The sequence below is a fragment of the Numenius arquata genome, chromosome 17 (assembly GCF_964106895.1).
Source record: "Numenius arquata chromosome 17, bNumArq3.hap1.1, whole genome shotgun sequence".
NCBI classification, from domain to species: domain Eukaryota; kingdom Metazoa; phylum Chordata; class Aves; order Charadriiformes; family Scolopacidae; genus Numenius; species Numenius arquata.
In genome coordinates this window covers 4,249,357-4,275,505 of record NC_133592.1, presented here as the reverse complement: position 1 = coordinate 4,275,505, position 26,149 = coordinate 4,249,357, and the positions used below count along the sequence as shown (strand labels likewise).

At 39.5% G+C, this 26,149-nt stretch overlaps 1 protein-coding gene across 1 annotated transcript in view; it reads right to left on the bottom strand.

The window, feature by feature from the left end:
• The window catches only part of TEX2 (testis expressed 2), a 28,332-nt gene extending 2,626 nt beyond the window's left edge, over positions 1-25,706 (bottom strand). The window contains exons 1-10 of the mRNA XM_074160025.1: positions 24,058-25,706; positions 16,617-16,817; positions 14,639-14,975; positions 13,230-13,477; positions 10,886-11,035; positions 9,371-9,470; positions 6,328-6,460; positions 2,850-2,972; positions 601-810; positions 250-370 (exon numbers count right to left, since the gene is read on the bottom strand). Of these exons, the coding sequence (XP_074016126.1) occupies positions 250-370; positions 601-810; positions 2,850-2,972; positions 6,328-6,460; positions 9,371-9,470; positions 10,886-11,035; positions 13,230-13,477; positions 14,639-14,975; positions 16,617-16,817; positions 24,058-25,686 (3,252 nt within the window). The 5' untranslated portion in view covers positions 25,687-25,706. The remainder of the gene's footprint in view (positions 1-249; positions 371-600; positions 811-2,849; positions 2,973-6,327; positions 6,461-9,370; positions 9,471-10,885; positions 11,036-13,229; positions 13,478-14,638; positions 14,976-16,616; positions 16,818-24,057) is intronic.
• Positions 25,707-26,149: the final 443 nt, after the last annotated feature.

Here is a 26,149-nt window from a genome sequence, read left to right as displayed (position 1 = left end):
TATTTAAGTACTACAAATTCTGATGCTAAAACAGATTTCTGTCCAGGTCTACACATGGTCTTGAGGCCACCCCAGAAGTGAGTTTCAGCTGAATTCTTAACATCCCTTGCACTGAACAGGAGCAGCGGAGGATACCAACTAGTCTTGAATGAAATAGGAGACATACGAAAATTAAAAACCCCACCCCTCTAATAGACCAAAACTATCATTAATGAAATTTCCTTTACGTTTCCAGTAAAGGAAACATACCTGAAACTCTTGTTCTAGTTTCCTCTCTATCCAGTCAGTTACATGAACCAGAGTCACTTCTCTCTCACCAAGTTTTGGCCGAGCTTTTAACTCCAGGTAGGGAGGTCTTCGAAAGCCATACCTTAGGAGAGGGGACACAACAGGTTTTATTATAATCTCTCCAACAAAGCACATACTTAAATGTGTTAACTGTCAATGTTCTCTTAATAGCAGTTCCTACCTCATTTACAACTAGTTTGTATTGCACCTCTTCCAGAACCCATTTCAGCTACTTTTATCTTTTTTCTTAGCTGCAGTCCCTTAGGAGGCACACACCTGAAACTGCCCAGTTCCGCACTAAATTCCTCTTACCATATCCTGTCGGTAGGTGGAGGTGGAATGTTAATTACTAGTGTTCCTCTGCACTCTTGTACTTCAACTGTTAGCAGCAATGGAGTATTGGAGACCTCTTCAATTTTCTTCTTAATAAACTCAGTCTCTGTTGCTTTCTGAAAGTATTTTGACTTGGTAATTTTATCCACAATTCTCATGATCTTACTTGTCCGATGTCCTCCCACATACCTTTAGATAGAGCATAGAAAAAGAGTACATCAAGGTGATTTTCTTAAACCTATTGTTTGCTAAGACACCCATGGATTTCTTATTAAATCATTAGAGTTTTTGATATAAAAATTCTAAGCAGACACATATGTATGTGTCCAAGCAGTACCTACCAGTGCCCCCACGCAGCAGCCGTACCGTGCCAGCTACAAGTGTCTGGCAGAAAATCTGTCCAGTCTGAACAATCCTCCTTCCCAGATGGCATTGGAAATGCAACTTTTTTTTTTTTTTTAAATTGCAAATATACTTGCATCATGTATGACAGCAAGCTGGCGTGAGAAGTGACAACCTGTCTATTACCATTGCAACAAAACTGAGAAGACACAGACGCACCGAGACAAATGCACATATCAGCATAGAAGGCCCAACCGTCATGTCTAACCTACTTAACAGTGTGTGTCCAACAAAAAAGTTTTCATTTAAGGTATTGTAGCATTTACAACAAGTATAAAGGTAGGGAAAAAGAAGAGGAAGGCGATTTTGGCAGCAGGTGGAATGATATTCCAAAAAATGGTTAACCATGCCTGCAAGAGGAAGTCACTTTTCCTGGCAATAGTGTCAAACAGCATCCTAGCTTTTAATAAAGATGCTTTAAGGATTATATGTGTCTTTTCTCATACCCAACCCACTTCTGAAATATCAAACATGCTATTCTTAGTGTATTTTCACATACTATATTATACTAAATTGTGGCTCTTGATGTTATGTAGCAGAGACAACCTTTTTCCTGTCCTGCAAAAAACTGATGTTTATCCAGCCTTTTACAGAACTTTCTCCTTAGCATGAAATAAGAAACTCATCAGCTGATATCAAAGGGGTGCATTAATTTCTACTAGCTGTAATTTCACCCACATAAAGTAGTTAATCTCTCATCAGATTCTATAGTGATAGTAATGCAGATTTTTGAAAGGCGTAAGGAAATTCTTTCAGTATTTTACTTAAAAATTCTTCATTCTCCCTCTTTGTTCTGAAAGAGTTCTTTATATGATCTATATATTTTTTAAATATATGGAATTAATCTATTGAAATAATTCCAAGAATTCATCACATAGTTTTCAAAAGGTTTTAGAAGTAAAACTCCAAGGAAGCTCCCTTGGAACACTTTTAATATATCATGGACCCTTTTGGTCCATGATTTACATTCACTGTAAAATCACAGATGCGTTCAGACATAGGGAACATTGTGATTGTCTGAGACATTTCAGTGTTACTACAGAGTTCTCACTGCATGGCACAATTTCAATCAGATGAAAAAATAAAAAAAATAAAAAAAATCAGAACAGCAGCCAAACCAAGGAATGACGTGGCAAAACTGACGGTTAGGAAATTTTCTTTGAAATTCTTGCAGAGCATCAGAGGGCAGTATTGCACAGCCCAGACATTCAAAGCCCTTCAAGAAAAAAAAAACCAAAACCAAAACAAACAAACAAACAAACAAACAAAAACAAAAAAAGTAAAACAGAAGAAAACAAACCACACAATCCTGAGCAAGAAAGCTGGGCTTAAACAACAGTTGTTTTCTTAAAGAAAAGAACCCACTGGAAATAAGGGATCAGCAGGATCAGTATGGGTATAATGCTTTACACAAACAAAGTATTTCTAGTTCACACAGAAAATCCTGTTCTTGGCTCTGCTACCAGGTGAAAACACGCTGGGGACGGTCCCCTGGTGCAAAGACGTGGCTCTCTGTAACCTAATAGCAAAGGAATCAAACGGTGCACTGTGCAGGTCACTCTGCAGGAGTGCTGTGTGGTGAACACTGCCCCCAGCACAGGAAAACGCTCGGCAGAGCGGCTTCCTTTCGATCTGCGCAACATTCTTTATTGCTGCTCTTTGCTCTAGAAACGGGCGAGTTGTGTTTGCTTAATTGCTTGGATAAACTCACACTCTGACATCCTGCGTGACAATGAGCGTTGCAGGACTGGACCGAGACACCAGTTACACGAAGTCTGGGCACGCGGAAGGGAGGGAAGGAGTAACACACTATGGAGGCAGCTCACCCTTCTGCTCCTGGAGTCACCTGCTTCTCTCCTGCCAATTCAGGAGCATCATCCTCTTCTGAAGATCCAGCGCTGGAGGATTCCTCATCACTGTCTGCAAGACAATACGCCCTTGGCCTGAAACTGAAACAATGCGATTTCCAGGTCAAATGTAACATTCTTAAATAGATATTCATCATGTACGCTTTGGCTGACTTTACATGTACTTCCATTGGAGACTCTAAAATGTCCTCCCCTCTTCTATAAACTCTGTCTAAAAGAACAAAACCGAAACCGCTGAAGCCAGTCTCAAGACAGCGAATTTGTCTCTAATTAGCAATTCAACTTAATGTAGCTACAGTGTGAGCCATCACTTACCAATTTCACGTAGAAAAAAATGCAGTTTTATTAACCAAAGTCTAACATAACCCTGGGAAGTAATATTTCTTAGACGTTTTGTAAAGATACTTCTGTCAAATTTAAGCTAGAATCTCCCTTTAGTATCTTTGCTTGAAATATTCCTTTCTCTACCATATTTGCAACGAAATTGACCTTTGAGCTTGTGAATTTTTTAAGCTCCTCAAAATGAATGATGGTTACAGGATTACAGGCTTTGTTTTGTTTTTTCTGAAGAGAGTCCAAGATGGAATAAGGCAAAAAAACATCATGGGGAGAAGAGGGGGAAGGGGGGGAAGTAAAGTAATAATAAAATCAAACAAGTGCTGCTCCTAGGATACAAAATATCACACAGTAGTAACTAATTCCTAGACTTCAACTATGGAAGAATTTATGTACACAATCCCCCCCCCAAAATTAAAATCTTTAAAACGGATTAAAATTAGGGAAGGATACAGTACAACACTTCAGTATTAACAGATCTCTACTGAATGCAACAGCTTGAAATAGTTACACAACACAAGCTTCTTGGGTTTAGCACATGGTTTTAGTCCTAGGGACTATACCCAGGACTATAATATTCCACAGCTTGTTCAGAATACAGTTTATAGCTGCGCTTTCTTTCTTTGTGTGTGTGTGTGTGTGTGTGTATTCTTGGAAATGTGTTTGAAGCATTTAATAACCTCACACAGGGCAAGGACTGAGGCTATGGTCTGCTGTTCTGCACACAGGACAAACTGTTAGTTGCTGCACGGAGTCCTAACGGAAAAGGACAGTTGGAGTACAGCTCACAGTGCTCAACACTCCGTTAAAGAACGGGAGCAGTAATCAAATAACCTCTCTACGCTGAAGAATTTGCTACCCAGCCTACAGAATCAGAATCGTAAATCTCTTCTGACCCAGAGACGGGTTCTGTACCTGCGGAAGAGTGAAACAGCACACCAAACTGAGCCACCGCCCTGAGGTTCAGGTCACTGGCCCTAATAGTGATGCTGGAGCTGTTTCTCAGAGAGAAGTCTATGTTTTTAGGTCAGATTCAAACTACGTATTTTCTACCTGTGTGTGACCTCACTTCACTTCCCTGCGCACGTCATACCACCCAGTTCAAAGCATCCCCAGTCCATTTTCAAGGCCCTCAAAGGTATCACCTTCTTCTAAGAAGGTGTTTTATTTGCTCTGAAGCGCCTCCACAAGCACGCGCCAACTGGCTGAGACCACAAGATTTCCTCGCATTAAACAAAGCAACAATAAATAAGCTTGAGTGCTATTTCGGGGGATCTCTGCATACAATGGACCATTTATGAGACACAAACATTGGCAGAAAAACACTTTGGAGCTACAGTATTGTTCCTGAGCAGATTGCACAATATTTTATGAATTGCTATTTGTTGGTTTGTTTTCACATGGTACAACACAGCAGAAAGGACTGATGGGGTAAGAAACTGTGGTAATTTGGGGATAGCCTGCCTGCATTTGCCTAGTTTACGGTATTGTAGAACCTGCTACTGTGTTAACTCTATAAAATTGGCAATTAAATAGTTTTCTACCCTTTTTGAGAGCTGCATTTTCCCGAGAGCGCATGCCAAACGGCATTATCAAACTGTGCAACAGCACACTTCACTTCTGTTCCAAACACTAACGCATTAGCGACGACAGAGTGGACTGAAACATGGAACCATTTGTCTCGCTTTACACTGACAATATTCAAGGACAGTTAAAACTCAGTGCTGTTCCCTCCCCTCCTCCGGCTGAGCAGATGCCTTTCTGACATGAGTTTGTGGTTACTGCATCTCAAGAGGCGGTTTGTTCCAGGCTCCTGAGGGATGGAAATGAACATAAGCAACCAACACGCATCACTTACAGGCAATACAATTGTGGCTACAGGCACGTGCACGATAGTTTGATTTGTCACAGAAACTGTCAACTGATAATTAAAAAAACCTAGTAAAACTAACTAACACCATGGGAAGCATAGATGAGAATCAAACTGTTCTATACCACTCAGATTCTTTGTTTGTTTACAACATCCAATTGTATTTAAGGGAGAAAAAACAACCAAGCAGCCAAAAACCCCTCATTCAGACTAGACTACATCAGACTGCTCTTTATGTAAAGCTGCCATGGTACCTGGCCCTGAGCACTTGAAACACAGCCATGTGCAGAGAGCAATACAGTTAATGCTTATACCTTCAAGTAATTGGTTGCTTAGCTACAGACATTTACATTTACGTTGCTGGGGGCCTATTGCTCAGCTAGAATCAAGCTGATTTTTAAATACGAAATCAATGCGTTAACTAATTATTTCTGAGGCCATTCTTGCACTGGACAGATATAAAAATACACAAAGAAAACCCTGAAGGGATGGGGAAGAAAAGCAAGAATTTGATTTGTATAGACATTTCCTTCTCTATTCCCCATTGTTTGGGTAGACAAAATTAAAGGGATTTTAAAAAAATAATCACACCTACCACTTACAATGATGTAAATTCAGACATATTTATTTCAAGCAGTGACAATGAGAATCTAGGTCGATTTTAAATCCTCTGAATTTCTACCAGTGTATGAGATCATTCAGCCATTAGTTTTTCCACATTTATTTTCTTGTCATGACCGCACTGTAATATAGTGCTGCTGTAAGTATTACTTCAAGGTATCTCAGAATAAATGGTCAGAGCTACGACATGAGTATACAAAGCATCTAGTATTTTAATTCTGAAGGACCACGACATTTTATTCTTATCTAAACAAACAGCCAGATTCAGAGAATATTTTCTTGGTTTGTTGGCAGCAGTTGTACACTAAGTCAGAGACCTACTGTTCAGCGACTGCAGATTTCTGAAGTACAAAGAGAAAACAGCACAAAGAGAATCAACACTCCACAGCTGAGGGATGGATATTTGACAGGTGTCACTCACCAGGTTAATACAAATGGATAGATTGATGAAATTCAATCACCATAAAAATGAGAGGGAAAGCACAAATGCAAGTTAGGCAAGTTACAGTATGTGTGTTTCCTAATTAGTTCATGCTGTGTATACGCAAGGAAAATGTCACTTTTTCACTATGAAAGCTCTCCCTTGGTTCCATGACTGTAATACCTTACCCTTCTTTGCCGATCTCTCCAACTTTAAGCGCTTCACCGAGTGGCTCTTTACCAAGTTTGGTCAAGTTCATCTTGGTCTCTAGGGTCATTAGAAAAGATCCATTGTAGGACATTTCCAAATCAATCCAAAGCCCTAAAATTAACAACAACAACAATGTCACTTTAAGAACCATCACAATAATTTACTTTAATGTCAAACCAAAACTCATTTTAAAAAAGTCTATACATCATACTTTCTCACCAACTGATCATATCATTAATTCACAAATAATTAAAAGCTTATCAAAGCAAGTTTTCTGCTTACATTAAGCACATGGAACAAAGCTGAATGTTCAGATATGAATCAAAGCCACACTGAAAGACAGATCAGTGAGTACAGCTAACGATCTAAAAAAAGGAGTGTGATTTATGCACACCTAAACTGCTTAAGAGATCTGAATCAAGATAAAGAAAACAGAATACACTTAGGGATTCACTTCAAAACTATTTACAGTACTGCTCCAAGCCAAACAGTAACAGGGACACTCCTCTATATTACTTACACTGTCCAAATGAAGCAATACTTGAAATCCCAGAGCAATATTGCTTGTCACACATCACAACCTGCTGCCTCTTTTGCTTTCAACAATGGTGTATCAGAGAAGTATGAAAAGGTTTGCTCAGTAACTCAGCTATAGACATTTTTCTTATGACTCACAGCAAACAGGGTCATTACTTAGAACAATTCTAGATGTGTAGTATTAAGTTAAATCCTATTGTCTGGGCAGCCTATTCGCTTATTGCAATCACCAAAAGAATTGTCTGGGGAAGAATTGCAAGATTAGGTCCTGCCTCTTGAGTGACACCCTGCAGTCCCACCGATTAAAAAAAGCTGGAGGGTATTTGTGATCCAGAGATTAGAAATCAGATGCTACTAAGCACAGATTATGCATCTTCCTTTTCCAGACATCGCAGCTGCACACAATATGCCCTACCAGTATCTGTCACGTCAATCACTAATGCAGTCTTTTATTCACTTATTCTGATTGATCTAGAAAAGACACGCTTTTTCAGTTACAGACAACTGTTTTGCTTTTCCGCAAAAAACCCACCAACCGTATCAGAAGAACGGCATTGTCCCCAGTCCTACCCATTTATATTAACAGAAACACGCAGCTCCCAAAGACCAGGACATTGATACACGATGAGATTTCAGGTTGGAAGCAGTACTGAAGGCAAGCTACTACTTAACCCAAATTCTTTTCCATCATACTGTTTTTCTATTGTTGTTCTAAAACAAAGCACCAGAACCCAAACACACACTTATACAGATTTTTCCTCCTTACAGTAACAAAGTAGCAGTAAGATCATAGGAAACAAGAAAACAGCCGAACAGACCTTTTGGATAACCAATGAGTCAGAGTGCTTCACAAGTCAATGTTCTTTTAGCAGGAGATCAAATTAAGCAAAGGATCCCATTACTGAGAGGGAAAATTCCTTCTGGCCAGAAAACATTCATACGCATTTTCCGGAGGGAAAAAGGGAGGTAGAGGAGGAAGGGGAGGGGTGAAGAATTGGGCAGATGGTACAATTTATTCGGAGTTATCTGGTTCCCTAGCCTTGACAGAAGTACAGTAAATAATACAGCATATGTTGTCACCCAAATAGGACTGTATTAACAGAAACAAGATTTTTTTTTTTTTCCCTCATGTTGTCTGTTACCAAATTTAGTTACTTGGAGGAACCACATAATAAAAAAAAAAATAAAAATATTTTCCTCGTAATCAAGCACCGGTAAAAAAATATGGATGAAACAAAACCACATCACAATTTGTAACTGCATTCTAAAGCCTCAAAAAAGGTTACCTCAAATGACTGATTGTCTCAAACACTTAAAAAAAAAATTCTTCAAAGTGTTCATTCTGGATACTGGCCTGAAATTTTAGGATTTTCCCCCCCTGCCCCCATGTGTGCTTTATTCATAGGTCAACTTACCAACAAATACACTTATCCTTATGAAAACAAGTATTTCTGATTATCATCCCCTTATTTATTTATGCCCTTTTAAGTACAACAGCAAAACTAGTTATTTGAGTAATTAGTCACTGCAAGCTCTTAAAACCTCACATACTGAGAGTTCACGTCATTCAACAATATGAAAGAAGTTACAAGGATTACAAATTCTACCATAAATGTTTGCTTGTCACAGTTTAACTGAAGAAGAAACTGAAGGAGTTAATTTTTCTCATTGCTGTTGTCAGCAATTAATTGAAGGCAAGTGTTAAGCAATCTCCTAAATCTCATCTCATGACTTAGAACTACAGCCTTTGGTTACAACTAAAGTTATGAGAACAGAGAAAGGAATTCAAAAAATGTTTAAATCTAGACAAAGGGAAGCCCTCTGAGAAGAACCCCAAAGCAAAAGTTCATTTAAAAAAGAAACCACAAAACCACTTGGCAAACATCATACATGTAATGATTTTAGGAAGTTTTCACTTTGTTTTCTGTACCTCAAAATAAAAAAAACACTTTTGATTCATAAAGCAGCAGTGTGAAAGTCATTCAGCTTAAAAAATCCTCATATTTAACATTAAGAACATAAAATGATGCTGTATTTTGAAGTTTCTGTTCAAAGCAACACTGTATTCTTGTTTTCTCACTTATCACAATTGTAATTTCTGAATCACTGTTTTCAGAACATGGCAACTTCTCTTGAAGAGAGTCAAATCTGTTTTCTGCTATGGTACAGAACCAGATCTGTCTCAAGGAGATGTGCATTGCTCTCTGTAGTCCATGACAGAGTAGCAGATATGGGTCTGCATCTCTGTTGCACACAAAGTTTAGTTTAGTTCAGTAATTATTTCCAGTGGAAAGACATGATCATACTTCCGTATCTATAAAATTATGTTTATACTAAGCCTGATGCTACTGCTACTGGAGATACAGACCACTCATTACCTTCCTCTGATTAAAACACCCACAAGATAAACAGATCTAAATTCTGTCCTCCACAGGTACGAAGGCATGAACCTGGCAAAATCAGAAGAGGAAGCAGGTATTTTACCTCTGTGATCAATGTAAGGTTTGAAGGCTTGAAGTATCTTCGGCACTGCTATCCCCATGTCAAGCTCCGTTAGAGTTAGCTCATTCATGAAGTACGGCAGCTAAAAGAATAGAATGTGAAAATCCAATTCATGTTATGGAACCAATCATTATTGTTTCCTGAGAGAAGAAAGGTCATTAAACTGAAGGAATGGATTAAACTGAAAAGCCACCAGTGAAAGAACACAAATAGGATTACACAAAATTCTTCCAATTTTAGGATTTCACAGTTATCAGTTTCAAACTAATACTTTAGGGAGAGATTCAGCATCTGAACTTGGAATGTTTTCAAAACTATGTTGAAGTTCAGATGCTGACCTTAAACCTCCATCATGCTTTTTAGTCAAAGCATGCAAAAAGCTCAAGAATGAAGCGTAAATCCTATTTTACTGTGAATAAAAATCAAAGACTTCTTTGGATTTTAAATTCAGTCACGTATTTTATAGTTGCAGTTATATCAACATCTCAGCTATTTTTATCTTCGGCAAACTCTTTCACAGCACATTAGCTTTTCATTCTGTATCATAATTTTAGTATAACAGAAGCACAGAATCACAATGATTTGGGTATCTACTTACTGTAAGTATTTCTAATTGATAGAATTTCTATCTCCTGTGAACAGACAGTGCTTTAACCTATCAAAAATACATCCATCCCCCATTCCCAGTCTTTCCACTTAAACTGTTTCCAATGAGATGTCTGGGTACCCTGCTGTCACAATTGTGGAAGCAGCCAGGGCAGAATTAGGTTACTGCTTATTTTCCAAAGCAAAAGCAACACTATCTCACAGCTGGTACTGGCAGCTAAATTTCAGATATTTTTCAGCAAGACTACATCTTCCTTTGCCTTTAGGAACAGGCAAACTCCTCCCCGAACATCAGGAGCTAAACAGCCCCATGATTAACTGCTGCTCTTCAGAAGTTACAGAATGCAAAGGGAAGACCCAGAAGTCATTCAAAAGCATCACTCTTCCCTTCACCTTTTGAGCTTATGCAGTTGATGCACAATTATATCCCATCACCCCACAGACAGCTCTTTCTCTCTCCGTTACTCCCACTGACCTCTCCTGCAAGCAGTCTGTGCCTGAAGTTAATAGAAGCGCATTAGAATTGTGGTTCCCTGATCTCCTCCACCTTAAAGGCAATACTTCCCAAAGCAGATTTCATAACTTATAAGCAGTTCTATTTATCCCTAAAGTAAATACGGCAATACTTCTACTTTTTATATAAAAGCTTCACATACAGAAACAGTTAACCTGGCTGTAGTTCATTTGAAACTGAAGCAGCAAAGTTAATATGTTGAGATCCTCTTGTGAAATGGGTAGCAAAGCTGAACTGGAACTCTGCATCACATTTATTTACTTGTCTTTTACATACAAGTATGAAATAAGTGTTTCTCCTACTGTTTTTAAACTCAAAGACTATATGTTTGTTTTTCTCCATAAGGAATGTGTAGTACAAGTCTCCAGATTAGTTACCTTGATTTTGCTAAGTTTCATTTGGATCTTCTTTGACACTAGATCAGACCAATACTTTTCCCCTAAAAAATCCCAAAATATTCTTCCAAGCAAAGCATTCACCCAGGCCTCCTGTTCTTCTTCTTCAGCTTCCACATGGGCATCTGGTAACTGAAAACACAGAGCAGGTTATTCAGCTCTATAAATTCTATAAAGTAAGGTCAGAAAAGGCCCCATTTACACTGGGAAGTTCAGGGTTACTGCCCCGGTTATCTAAGAACACTGGATGCTCAGCACAGATAGCAGCTTTACAACCACATCAACTGGCCTGACATGAGCTTGTCATCATCCTGACATGCAACAGAGTGAACGAGACCATGTAGATATAGATTGACCTCTGGCAATGAAATGAGAAAGTTGCATGTAATTTAACCTCTGGCAGAAAAAGCAGATAAACCCAGACTTAGAAATGTGTCCGCCGTAGAGACACACTCCCTTCCCAACAGGATCTAGAAGAACACTCTATTCTCCTTTTATTTTATCAAAAAATAGGAAAGCAAGACCCAATCTTGCATCCTTAAATCCAGTTCAGAAGCATCACAAATAGATGATAAACAAATGCAGTACAAGGAAACAAATTCTTCCTTCCAGTGTCTGTATACAGGATTCAGGAAACAATATTGTTCCTTCAGCTGCATTAAAGGTTTTGTTCACAGTCCAAGAGGATTATGTCTGAATCTCACAACACTTGGAGATATATGTTCAGATGTTGCATCACTGACTATACACACAAAGGCAGCTGAAATAATTTTGGGTGTGTACATGCTATCATGTATTTCATTAAAACCAGGAGGTTTCCATGAAGGAAAAACAACATACTTAATGTCTCCCAGCTGTCTGTAATGAAAGGAGAATCTGCCTTTCGTTATCACAGGCAGAAATTCTGAAGCCAGCAGAAAAGCAGTGCTTTCTAAGAAGAGTCAGGTAGATGCTACAGTTCTGAATATCATTTCTTGGCAAGGACTGCTCCCAATGGCTGCAGCCTCACGCACGCAGAATTGCTGGGTTCGTAGCTTCTGCCGTGACGCAAGTTTCCTGCCAGCACTGCTGATCTATTTATAGAATGATTTCTGACACGTGCCAGATTCAGCAGCAAATTCATCACTGCTTCAGGGGTTGTTGGGGGCTAGAACATCTTTTTTCCTGGGGGAACACAAGATGTGTTTATTCATATGCTATACCGTGGTCTCATACTCCTTTCTGGACATTGTATGAAAGTCTGTCAACAAAGATGCATGACATGAGTTACATCTTTTAAATTAACGGCGATTGTACTTAACATTAAGGATACGTTTATTAAGTGTCATACTTGATTTTAAGCTTCTGTTTATTAACATACTGCATTCAAATGCAGCCCAAGAGGCCAAATGATTAGTCAAAGCTATAGACATTGTTCACTATTACGCTGCTGTGCACTACACAAAACTAACACATTAGCCAGAGGACCATCAGATACATACGAAAGGCAAATTCCTAACCCTATTCATGGCAACAGGGCCAGGGCATCATCTTCAGTTAGAAGAACTGAAGAGATTAAGCGCTTTCTGAAATATGCAACAGAAAAACAGTTCTCAGGTTTTATAGTGTAATATCTGCACTGAAAAACTGCTACGAACAGCATCCAACTTACACTTGTGTTATGCGACAATTCTGTCCCAATCAGGTGCTCAGATGCACTTCGGAATGATACAAGACCTTTAGCTTCCCATAATCAGCAGAAAATGACGATCAATTTTACCATCAAGTACTAAAAACTTCACTTAAATTATTTCAACAAGCCAGGATCTCAAAAATATGCTTTTAGTTCAATCTACTTTAGAATATACACAGAAAAATTTAACTTTTTACTACCATTGGGAAGTGAGGTTTGCGGAATTTTGTTTGATTTTTTTGTTTACTTGTTTTAATCTTAAGCATAAGATAAAAGCTCTTTTGGGACCAATAGTTTTTAGGACACACCTGTGCATTCCTAATAAGAAAACCTACAGCCATATTTGCCTTCTGCTGTACAATCTTTTAGGTACAAGACACTGCAAAAGCCAGAAAAACCACAGATGTTCTTGGGAAGTAAAAAAAAAAAATCAAACTAAACCAATGAAAAACACGTATGCTACATTAAGAAGAAACTGTGGTCAACAGGGGGCTGGCAAGTGTGAAAACCCACACTGACTTTATAAAGTGTTTAGACCAAATCTGTAGTTAAAGAAATTAATTTTTCTTTCTACATAACTAATTTTTCAAGTAGTAGTTAACAAGATAAAATATATCACCATCTCTGACACATCTTCTAGGGGAAAAGTATTACCTTTTTCACAGCTGTAGGGCTGCTATCTGCACTGAGGACTGGACTACCTGAAGGGCTTTTCTTTTCATGCGGAACACACTTTGCCATATAAATATTGTAGTCCAGAAGCATTTTCTGCCGCACGTTGCCAGCCAGATCCTTGTGCTTCGGCTGGGATGCAATTTCTTCTGTACTTCCCTTGCTGCTGCTTCGGCTGTGTGTGAGAACTCCAGATTGGCTGTCGGTTCTACTGTGTGTTGGCAAGATCCCTACATTAAAAGGAATAATACCTGCTTAACAAAAAAGGAACCTGACAGTCAAATAGCAGAGTGTACGATCAAACACTTAAAGAAAAAAAATTAGCTTGAAGATATAATTCATTCTGAAAAAAGACCATTCAGATAGTACTTTCTCATTTTGAAGGGTAAAAGTACATTCTACTACTGTGTGCTTAGGTGGTCCTAAACCCAAATTAGTCAATATTTGGTATGATTCAGCACTCAGCAGGGTGTGGGACTGGAAAACTCAGCTGATCAATAGCATATTTAAATATGGACACTCACATATGTATAACATATGGTAGAATTACCAACAGCCCTGCTGGGGAATGCCAAAAATAAAAGTCAGGTGATTAAAATGTACCTATAACTACACTTTTTTTTTTTAATTATAGGCTGTTACAATTAAAAGGACTGTCAAAAGCATGTAACTATTAGAATTTTAATTAGCCATTAATTTTGCATATGCATTTCAAGAAGTTATGTGCCAGAAATAATTATGTTAACCAATTTTTTAAAAGCTTCTCAGAGAATAAAGACAGAAAAGCATGAGTCACACATATTTAAAATTATATCAGAGGGTGGTTTTAAATTAATATTTCAAACATTTGATCAATACTGTAGAATAATATGTTTGTTGGTTCAGAGAGATATATATATTAGCACGGGACTTTATTTAAACACAAAAATGTGTTTGCTTGCAACATTAACCCACAAGAAAGCTCTTTAGTCTTTACAGGAGAGACTGGAGTGGAAGGAAGGATGGAGGAGGAAGAATGGGTAATAAGAGGACTGAGTCTAATACTGCAAATATTGTCATCAACTCCAACAGTACAGAGAGGGAAAAAAAGGATTGAACAATTAATCCTGACAAAAATTACAGGACTTGTTACAGACACTGAAAAATAGCGAATTCACATAAAACAATCTAGAAACAGTAAGAATAGTTGAGGCCATACAGCCAAGTGAGGAAAAGGCAGGGTGGGCAGATGGGAATCAGAGGCCAAGACAAGGAACAGAAGTGTGTCTTTAGTATGATTTGTCTGTAAAGATCCCTATGGTTCCACAGTTGCTGTAACTACTGCTGTGAAAACATAACTTTGCTTTATTTCTTTTAGCAGACGCTTTTACTAGAATACAAAATTTGAATACCTGGCTTGCTCCCAGATAAACTGGATGGCTTCTTTGCTTCAGACTTCAGCTTGGATGCAAGAAGGAACCTTCTGAACCATTCCTCCTTCTCCCTGCCTGTCCTTCCAAAGAGATAAAGCACTTGATCCTTTTGGCTAGTGTACTTTGCTCCATCCTGAGGTTTCTTGGATTCTTCATTGTTCGAGTCCAGTTTTTCAGCAGATAACTTTTCCTCTGTATTCTCTTTATCAGTCTGGGCCTTAGCCATAAAGTCATCTTGCTTAGCAAGTTCAATGCAAATAGGGTACTTCTTATTCCAAATCCGTTTTCGTGCCAGACTTTTTGGAACCAGGGAAATCTGAAGGATAAATGAAAGGGTTAAATTATTTTTCAATTGTATCTTCTCTGTTTCTGTAGTCACATAAAGAACAGAACCACAAGAGATACAGATCCTACATTGGATCTGCTGGGTTTAACTGACTCCTAACTCGTAGCTGGCTGATGTCCAACCCACTGCTGTCACTAGGTCTTAGTGAGCCTTAGAATTAAAACAAGGACCATTCAAGTAGCTCAGACTTCTACAATTGTGTGGAGAAACTCAGTTTTAATTTAAAAGAGCTTATTCTCATAGTTATGCAACAAAAATAGAAAAAACAAGAACCTTATTTCTGCAACCACAGGTTAGGTAATGAGAATCTAAACTGAGTTTTAAAACTCAACTTTTCAGGCCCACCTCATGGAATTGAGTGTTTGAAGTTGGCAATAATCACATAGAGTGTGTAAGAATCAAGGAATAAAAGTGATTTTATTTCTATATTTATAAATTATGTTCTAAATTCAGTATCTTCAGGGAGACTTGAGACAATGCAAGTGATGGGAAGAGCAGTAAGAGTTAAAAATTCTAGTCAAGGGGCTGAACTTACCTGCCTTCTCAAAAAATACCTTGGAGAATAGCCATAATTTTTTTTTTTATATACAGGGCACCCAGCACTTTTGCCACCAGTTGGGGGTGAGAGCAGGGGGAAGTACTGGAAATTTTTCTAAGATAACATGGAGAACAATTCTCAGCCAAGTGCTCCTGCAGCATGTGACAGCTTTGCTTGTCTTCGTTATGGGAAAACAAATCTGCAATAGGCAGGAATCAAAGTTTTTGCTTTATCTTTTTCACCGACTTCCTTTAACAGACGGCAGAGCTGACAGCAAGCTCCTTTTCCTTACTGATTCAGGGAAACAAAGGGAGGTTTTCCTCACTATCGCCTTGGTCCATCTCCCTCTAACACCCACAGTCAACTGAAGCATAGTTTCCTCCTACATTTGTACTGCCAAGGCCTTCTACTGAGGCAGCACATTAAAAAAATCCATTCTTTTAATAATGGGGTATTGATGTATTACTTAATACAATGCCAATGGAATCAACTTCACATGGCAACTCTTCAAAAATTTGAGTGAGGCAAATAACACATAGGAAAACACTCCCAGCATTATCCTTGATGCACTCTTCCCACTGCAAAAATCCCAGTCTCCTTCCCCAGACAGTGGGTACCAACAGGAAGCTGTATCTGTTCCAGCCACCTCTCGCTCTCCTCTTTTACATCCACGTACAATGAAGGTTCACCCTTCAAGCGAAATGCAAACGTCATCTGAACTGCCTTGGGATAGAGGCAACCACCAAAGATTATGCATTTTGGTGTAAGCTTCAGAACAGTCACGCAGTAATTTAATGTATGGGGAACAATTCTCTGAACTTCCATGTGTTAACTTCTGCTTTGAACCGACAGAAGAAAATCATGCTTTTCCTTTACTGTGTAAATATGTAATTTTTTTCTAAATCCTGCTTAATCTTCCTCCCCAGCACAATCTTTTGCAAGTTAGTCACGACAACAATTTTGTTTACATAATGACAGAACATGAAACTAGAGGGGTGAAAAAGATTTCAAGATTTCAAAGGAAGTTTCAAAGTATTCTTTGTTAAAATGAGATAGAAGTAAGGCACACTCACCTTGCTCTCTGTAAGTTCATAAATTTTCTGGCTGACATACGTGACTTCAGGCTTTGGCTCATTGTACACAGCCCTTCTAGAAATATTTTTATTGGGTTTTGAAAGTCTTAAGGTGCTTCCTTCGAGTCGCACATAGACAGAGTGAGTCAACGTAGCGTGGTATGTTTCTGGATCGTAATTATAAATTTCATTCATCCATCCCTAGAGAAGAAAACACTTGTTAACAGGCTTTTAAGCTGCAGGAAAACCAAGTACAGCACATACATCAAAGTTTTAAATAATTATCCAAGCTTTTGCCAAAGTTATGTCACTTACTGTACAAACAGAGCAAAGCAGTAAATGCCCTAAACGAGACGGCACCGAACTGACAGAGCATGAGATGAGGGCTGTATCCCAAGCACATAATTATTTCTTTTCCCGAGTAAATAATTTTGTGTATGTAGTGCAGTGCTCTTCCACATCATCTCCATGAAACGCTGTGCAGTCTGCAGATGTGGGCTTGCTGGGAAGAGGCAGAAGGCAGCCAGCAAGGGCAGGCTGCAGAGCAGCCCCTCTGGTACTGCAATCACCCACATTTTAATCACTAACAGTCAAGGCAGAGCAAACAGTCTGTCTGCTTATAGACAGCACTGACATTTTAATCACCAACAATTAAGGACTGAGTGGAAGACCACAATGGAGTTTGTTTTAACACACCATCACCACTTGACATCATTTAACATGTTGTATAACTGCCCGGTTACAACACAGGAGTCCTACACGTGGGGATTACATTCCATTTGTTTCTATGCAATGAAAGAAACGGAAAACAAACAAACCATCCCTGCTGTAACAAGCCCGTAAGTGCTGACTCTAACCACGGGGGTGATGCTACCCCTCTATGATCTGCTTACAGAAAATGAAAGATGACAAATGGGGCAGAAGACGAGCCAGAATAGTCATTCAAGGAGGACAAGTTTTCCTTCTCTTAACCTGCCCTGCAACATACTTTGGTAATTACTTCTACCTGCACATCAAAACCTTAATTCGGCATACTCAATATTCATTAATGTCAAAAGAAAGCAAAGCAGATAGACTTAAACAGATGTACCCTACAGCATAAAGTAAAATGGCATCTTTATGAATACCCAGGTGAGTATGGGGAGGGGAGAGCATCTGCTGCTGGGAAGTGGGGAGAGCTGAACGAGTATTCTTCAAAACAAAAAAAAGTTGTAACTACCTTATGCAAAACATCCCAGAAATCACTGCAACATTTTAACTTATTAAAGAAGTTTCCACCCACACATAGAAATGTAAAATTTATTTTAATGCTCATTTACTTCAGTGCCGTATAATTTCTCAAAGTAGACAGCACACACGTTCTCAGGTGCCATAGTAACAGTGATATCTATGTTCTGCTTCGTCCAACGTCTAGCTCCATTTTCACTATAAACCCTGAAAAACCTACATAAATTAGCATTTCTTCTATGTTCAGGAAAGATTAAGTCATTCATCTTTGCTCAGCTCCAAAACAGACTACCTTTTATTAACAGAAATACCTATACCAGCACATGGTCTCTGTAGAAGCTTTGTGTTTGGGTTTTTTTGTTTACACTGGGTTATATACAAATACAATGCACAAGGAAGAGTCTTCTCTAAACCATCAAGGTTCTGCACAGCAGGGTTGATGTATGTTTGAGCACATCCCATTTCCTTCCTAGAAATTATTAAACCAAGACATCTTTGTGCAGACAGCAATTAATTTTCAGCCAGGAACTCCAGCTGGACTTACTGAAGCACAAGGACACCACGTGCGTTGCCTAAAGCCACCGTGAGCCATCCGCTCTGTGCAGAGCTGGAACATCCATATGGCCCACAGATCTCTGGAGAGACTCCCACCTGCCCCCCCCCCCGCCCCAGATCAGATCTCTGAGCCATTTCTAGCTCGGACACTTAAGTCTGGAGCTTGCAGCCGGGCAAACGTACAGATGAAAATTTGCTGCCTTGAAAGTTTATTGCCTTCTCCTGCAAAGCTGTTCAGCTGAAGGCCACACAAGCTGAGAGAAAGGGATACTTAGAAAGTGGATCTTTATCTGAAGCTTAGCCACAGGAGCCCTTTTTATAACTGTAATAAGCGATGATGTTATTTTCAGTAGGAGGGCTGGAAATCTCTGGGTATGCGTGGTACCCAAGAAGGAAGGTGAAAGCACATTTGAAGTTTCTTCAACATCCTGCTCGAGGCAGAACCAGCTGGAGTTTTCTGACACCAACACTTGAGCTGAACAAAGGACGTGTAGCAACAAAAGCAAGGTGTGATTTACACATCATTCTCACTATGGTACGTGGCAGTCAAGAGAAGTAAAAATCCATGAACGGAGATGGAAAAGCCGAGAGTTGAGATGACATGAACACCTTGGGACACACAGCAGATGCGCAAGCTTTGCTATACCTTCTCAGCAGCTGTATGACTGTTATCCAACACATAGTCATGCTTAATTGTATTTCTCCAGCACATGCTGAGATGCCATAGCCACATTTGTGATAAAAAGGCACGAGGCCCAGCCTACACGATCAGACTTAACCAGGTCCAGTGAACCTCTGGTAGTGCAGGGGTCTGAATCCATCCAGTATGTCACCCACCAGACCAGCACCTTTTTACCCCATTTTTTCTATAAGGGTGCCAGTAGTAGCCTTTCTGCCAGAGAATTTCCTTACCCCACACAATTAAACAGCAGGGGAGAGGTCCCTTTGAAGATCGTCACCTTCTTCCCAGCAGCAGCAAGACACACCGAAAAAAAAAAAACCCAAACAGAATCTCTGCTTCCTCAGTTTGCATAGTCCTTTCAGCAATCTCTTCCAGCATTCCAGAGCCTGGGAAAATCCCACCTGCTTTTCTGATCCCTACCATGTGCCCAGGCTTCCCCACTTCAAACAAATGGATTAGCTGTACAATCTGCCAAACGCACAGTTCTCAAACCCCCACTGCCACCTCCCCTGCTGGCTGCACGGAACAAACCCAAGAGAAGTGCAAACGCTGCTTCTCACAGCACAACCATCAGGTTATCAGCCACTGAAGAACCTGTCCAGAACTTGTAATGATTTCTAGCTGCCTAAGGTACTGCACATCCAAAATCTAGAACTGACAAAAGATAAATACATTTACCACCCAAAGTAGCGGCCTACACTGTGATTTCTATACAAGGAAGAGATTGTTTCATCTATTCGGGGCATAGCCCAAAATCCAAAAGGTACACGATTTTAAATTCAAATATTTAGGGTTTTATTTTCAGACAGTACCTAGCCAACAGTCAGGATGAAAGCGATACCACACCACCTTACTACAAACCCTCCTCCTACATAAATTTTTAGTTTCCTAATTTCTAAGGACACATTGTTTCCTTTTTGCAGTCAACTTCCAAGGTATTTTGTAACGCAGAGAAACATTGCATGGCTGAGAGGGAAACATTAATACTTCATCAAATGATGACTCTTCGCTATTAATGAATCTGAAAATATGTGCCAGTTGCAGGAATTTTACCCCTCTCAATATATATATAATTGTTAAAGGGGGAAATGACACCATCTGCCTGCTCACTTCAGGGATTCTCATTTCTGTAAATTGTTTCACCCAGCATAAAAACCATTTTTGAGAAGGTTATCCAAAAGAACCCAAGATTCATCCCAAAGTTCCTGCATTTTAAGAGCGATTTTAGCAGAAATACCTCCGCCCCTCTATTTGCAAAAACCAAACTGGAACAAAAGATTCACAGCCCACAGAAACCGTTCTGCAACGCATCTAAACAGAGAAGTTATGTTACCATAACGTGCTAGCAACAGATGAATTTTCCCAAACTACTGAAATAACAATGGATTTCCTTGTGTAGGAGAGGAGTGACTGTATGATGGGTCTCTTTTGTACTAGCGGAGTTGTTAAAATAAGAAATTTAGTAATTCAGGGAGGACAATGACCATAGTCATATGCTACTCTGCAGCTGCTTGCCATTTACACTGATCCTGTGATCTCCGCCTCTAAAGGTCAGCAGTCACTCTGAATTCACAGCTGAAATTAGGAGAAAGTGCCTCACCACCGGACTGGTAACTAACCTGAAAAACTATCGGGTTAGAGTATCGGCTTTCACAGCAACGGCCGCAGTTATTATTCAAAACCCCACACGTGCACTAACAGGATCCAGCCCGTTTGTTCCACAGCAGAGACCTGGCAGCGCATGGTGTCACCTCTTCCACCGCAGCCATGTCAGATAAACCGGCCCTGGGGAACACAGGCACTGGCATTAAAGCGCGGTGGGATTTTTAAAGCCGTTTTCTTTTCCTCTTTCATGACTCTGGGCTACAAAATTTTTATTCCAACTGCAGTTCAACAGAATAGTTCAGGCAAATAAGAATTGCAGAGTCAGGCCCCCTAAAGCATCAACTTTTTAATGTTACTTAGTTTAAGCTCTCAGGTGTTCTATACCTTAACCTGAGAGGGGAGTTTGGGGAGAACTGCAAAAAGATCTCTTAAGTAAAAATAAATAAAAATAATTCCTTCTATGATATTTTAAAATACATAAATAAAACAATCAGCAAGTCAACTTCACCATACAAGCCCAAATCTGGATTACAACTGCAGCCAGAGTTTCTTAGTGGTATTAACAGATTGATTAATGTCAATTATCATTAAATGATATCATCAGATGCTCCAGCACCAAAATTCTTGAAAGACTGTTGATACTCGAATCAGACTAATTGTATTCGTATCCCTCTCATTATCAGTATTTTATAATAATTTAAGAGTATTTTGTTTGTTAAATGGGGAAAAAAATGTAATGCAGTTTTTCGAGATTGTATTGACAAGGAATTTAAAGGCACAAAAAAGGTCTACGCTGGGCAGAAGTAACCGTCACCTTGACTGGAAAATACATTTGTCTGCCAGAGGCCACTATCAAACATGAAATCCCCTGAGAGATATTCAGGAACAGCATGCTGGTAAAAAGCCTCCTCTTTCTGTACAGCTGTGGCTCAAAAAGCTTCATTTCTCTAGCAGGCACTGCCAAAATGGTCTTCTCATAAAAATTCTTTCTAATGGAAATGATAAATTTACCCTTTCCATTTTAGCTGTTACTTAAAACCCTTTTGTCTCAGCCAGCAAAACACTAGGAAATGCACATTTCAGAAGGCCAATAAGGTAGTCAGAGGAACCTAATGCATTAAAGAAGAAAAAACAACCACCTGTGGGCAGAGAAAAAAAAAAAAGGAAAAGGAAAGTAGAGAACTGAAGACTAAGGGAGTAAGAGGATAAGAAAACATACGCTAAAGATGCAGGGGGTTTGTGTGCATTTTCTGGTTGGGGAGTGGGGGGGTCTTCTCCCTCCAATACCAAAGACTTGAGTGGAATAAGCAAGTGTAAAAATAACAGAAACTGAAAAAAAGTAGTTTGATTCAAATCTACTGACGCACACACTAACCAGCACAAAATTCTTTCACGCTGCAAATAAACAGTTGTGGGGGAAATTATACTAATATTCAGGTATTTTCGCAATTGCTGAGGGGAACTTGCCACAAATTGTTCAAACCAGGGAAATATGAACTTCTCAAACAATATTCCCATGGAGGAGAATGCACATGTACTCGTACAAAAATAGCCTAACAGCAGAACCCCAAATCCTAGAGCTCCATAAAGAGATCTTACTCACAATATTTATCATAATGGCATGAAAGCAGCTCAGCCCAGAATAAAAGACCAACAAGTCCTGAAGAGAGCATCTTTCTGCAAAAGCATCAAGTTTGATTTTCCTACGTTCATGTGAGTTTTGTTACAGATTAAGTCTCATTTTTTTGAGGTCCAGCAATCATTCTGACAGAGGCAAACAGAAAACTGTTGTATGAGGTGGGAATAATAATTTGCAATCTGCTAAATCATACTGCATTATGCTGCGCTACAATATGGGCACTGAACCGATTTTTAAACTCCTGAGACATTAAAAAGCCCTCTTACAGGTTTTTACATATTAAGGACAATTACTTTGGGTGTTAATGAGCACAAGAAATACTTACCAAGTCATACAAAACATTAATCTACATTCATACAGACTTCTCTGCACAGTTCATTTCTTGCCTACAGCCAGTCTCATAAAATGTATCTCCTGGATAAAAGCACTAAAATGTAGTTTAAAGGCTCCTGAATAACAGCTAACATCTCAAAGAGTCAGCTTAACACCAGCCAACAATGAGTATCAGGATCTTTACCAGCTTTCAACTATCAAGGCAAACACATACGCGGGGTCTCAGCTCCCAATTAACAAGGACAGAACTGAAAGTTTGTCAAGGTTTGTACTTTTAAGCTGTGGGTAAATCAAGTGGGCAGACAGGAGCGTTCAGTCTGCATTCACAACAGCAAATAAAGACCACAACTCATACCATTCAAGAAAAAAAAAAAAAAGGAAAACCAAGGTGGCATCAGGGCTGGGCACGCAATTCCTGCCTGTATTCAGCAAAAGTTGGCCTTTATATCCCGTTTTTCTAACTTTTGAGTTACCTACAGCTACATGGGGTTAGCGATCAATACACAATAGATGCTGCAGCACATAACCAATACCGTCTTAACTTAAATTCAAGCAACCTTTGTGTTGTTACACAACGAGAGATGCACCTTCAGAAAGCTCGGGATGGATATAATATTTACAGAAATACAAGAAAGCACTCACAAATACTCTGATAAGCAAATGATATCAAGTAAAGTTTGCACCACTATTATTCTGAAATGCTTCTGTGGCATATCAGAAACTAGTAGATGCTTTATTGTTCTGCATTCAGCAATTCAGGAAATATTCTTTTAATTCAGAGATGGAGATTAGGAGAGGCAGAACAGGGACAACTGTAATTCATAGTATAGAGTACGATATTCAAGCTATCAGCACACAGAACCTCAGACATCATAACCCATGAGTACGTCCCTTTCATCACTCATTCCTCTTTCCATTCTAATTAGCTCATGTTTGAGGAAAATCCATATGCTCTCTGTGCTTTCCCAGAACGCAACGCTTTTGAATCTGCTTAGACTGAACAGACAAGACAGACAAATTACTGCCTCGACAGCAAAATACCCCAGAAACAAAATACATCTCACGAAGTGCAGCTTCAAGCACAAATGTTATTTTACACACTAAACTCTGACACTACTTGCTCTCAGTAGTTCAGCTGGATCATTTCAAATCCATCAGCAAAACCACTTGCCCTTTTACTTTTGAAGCAATTCTGGTTTTCTACTAATCCATAAGGACACTGAAGTCTTACATATTCTTGGATACTAAACCATTTGTGCCCCTGTCAAAGCCGCCTGACCCTAAAATAATATTCTATTTACAAACTGGGATAAATCAGCTTGTTTACGCCTGCAGAACAAATCTAGTTTACTACTTCTACTCAAAATAATGCACACACACACAAAACACCATGACCTCACCTTCAGTATTTCAGGTTCTTTGATGTCTAGAGCTCCTGTATTCCATTGCTTTTTCATACTTTTATGCCATTTGACATATTCACGAGTACGTGGAGTAAGAAGCCAAATCACACAGACAGCTATCATAAATCCAAGGGCCAATCCAAATAAGAGTCCACTTAAGTAGCCAGGGAGAGGGGTAATAAAGTAAGCATAGACTAACAGTGTTAAGAAGTATAAAGTTTTCACTGGTATTTCAGGCTGTTGCACATACAGATTATTTTCATCTTCACTACCGAGCACAGTACCATCTTCCTCAGTCATCTCGGGATCGAGCAAAGTTTCGGTAGGTTTATCAGTTTTGCTTTCATCGTCTAGCAAGGAAAAGTCTTCAGAATACAGTTCACAAAACTCCTCATCCTCTCTGCTTGCCAGTGCAGACAACGAACATTTTTCAAGTACGAGTGAAGTTTTCGAACTCACGTCCTTTGTGCTTGCAGACTGAGAGCTTTTGGTCTCTGCCTCTTTTGCATGTTCCTCAGCCGCCTTTGACTGATCATTCTTATTCAGGTTAGAGTCACTTCCATAGAAGTCCCCTTCAGAGTCACATTCTTCTTCCTTAATGCTGTAGTTGTTATTGCTTTCCAAATGGCCATTCAAACTGGAAAGGTTTGAGAGTTCTGAAGCACTTGAAGATAAGGCTTTGGGCCTGTGGCTACTACTTTCATCACCCATTATTTTACTGAGCAGCTGAAAAGGCTCATAGATTACTTCAGAAAGGCGTCTTTTAGTATCTTCAATTTTAGCCTCCATTTCAGGTACTTTAAAAAAGGAACGAGTGTCAGAGGGAGATATTAATGGAGATGAGGGGGCAGTTTTAGAATCACCACCTGTAGCTCGAGGTTGAGTGAACTGTTTGAAAAGATGCAAGTTCAGTTTCGAGTCGGGTGGTCTGTAAGACACAGCTTCAGATTCTTGTTTAGAAGTGTCTGTAGACAGAGATTTCACTAAGGTTTTCATTAACTGTCTATGTCGCATCGGTGGGGTGGGTTCTTTTGGTTCCACATCTGTTGAAAGGGACTTGACTAAACCCTTAAAAGGCTTTGAACTAGAAACTGTGGATGATCCACTAGAGCAGACAACTGACCTGGAAGGGGATGAGGATGGGGAAGATGACAGGCTGGATTTCTGTTCCACTGGTGGTGGTGCACCTGATAAGTTAACTGTATGGCATGAGTGTGATGATGGAGACAGGACTAGTGGCACTGCACTGAATACTTGGGATGTGGAAGGAGAATCCAACAGCTTTACAGTCTCTGCAGTTGGCAGAACTGCGGGCGATGAGGACAGCAGTGATGCAGAGTTGGCCATGTTAAGCGAGGTAGCTGGACCAGAAAAATCATGGCCGGTATGCTCAAAGCAGAGGTCTTCCTTGGCTTCAAGTGCTGTTACAATGCTTTGGTCATCTAGTTCCTCATCAAGAAATTCCTTAAACTCCTCTTCCTCCTCTTCTTCCTCCTTCCCAAATGCAGAGAAATGAATAGTGATGGTTTCTCGGGAGACAGATCGTTGGACCTGCACTTTTGGTGCTGACTGCTTTGAGGACATTTCACCAGTTTTCTCTGCATGGCTACTGTTCTGACTTGTCATTGCAGGTCCCAGAGATGTGTCAGAGTCTGTGAAGAAAACGTAATACTATGTTAAATGCATTCTTTCCCCCTTCAAACACCCTCATTTTCAAGTGTTAAGCCAAACACAAGAGACCAGTAATACGCAACAGGTCAGTCAGTTGGAAATTAAAGCACTCTGGACACTCCTCATCTCACTTGATTTCAAGCTGTCTACTCAAATTATGGACTGTTACTAAAGAAATTGACTGTAGATTTATTTCACAGCATAAAACATATCTATATTTTAGTTAATACCCCTTTTACATCTGCTTAACCACCTCATTCTTAGTATCATTAAATGCAAGAACAGACTCAAAGACAGACAAAGAGAAACACATGCTTAGGACAGTTGGCAATCGTGGATAGGCATGGAGAGCATCACCACATCTTCTTAGATGATCTTCAAGGAAGAATCTGACACAATTTTAGGTAGAAAAAAAAGA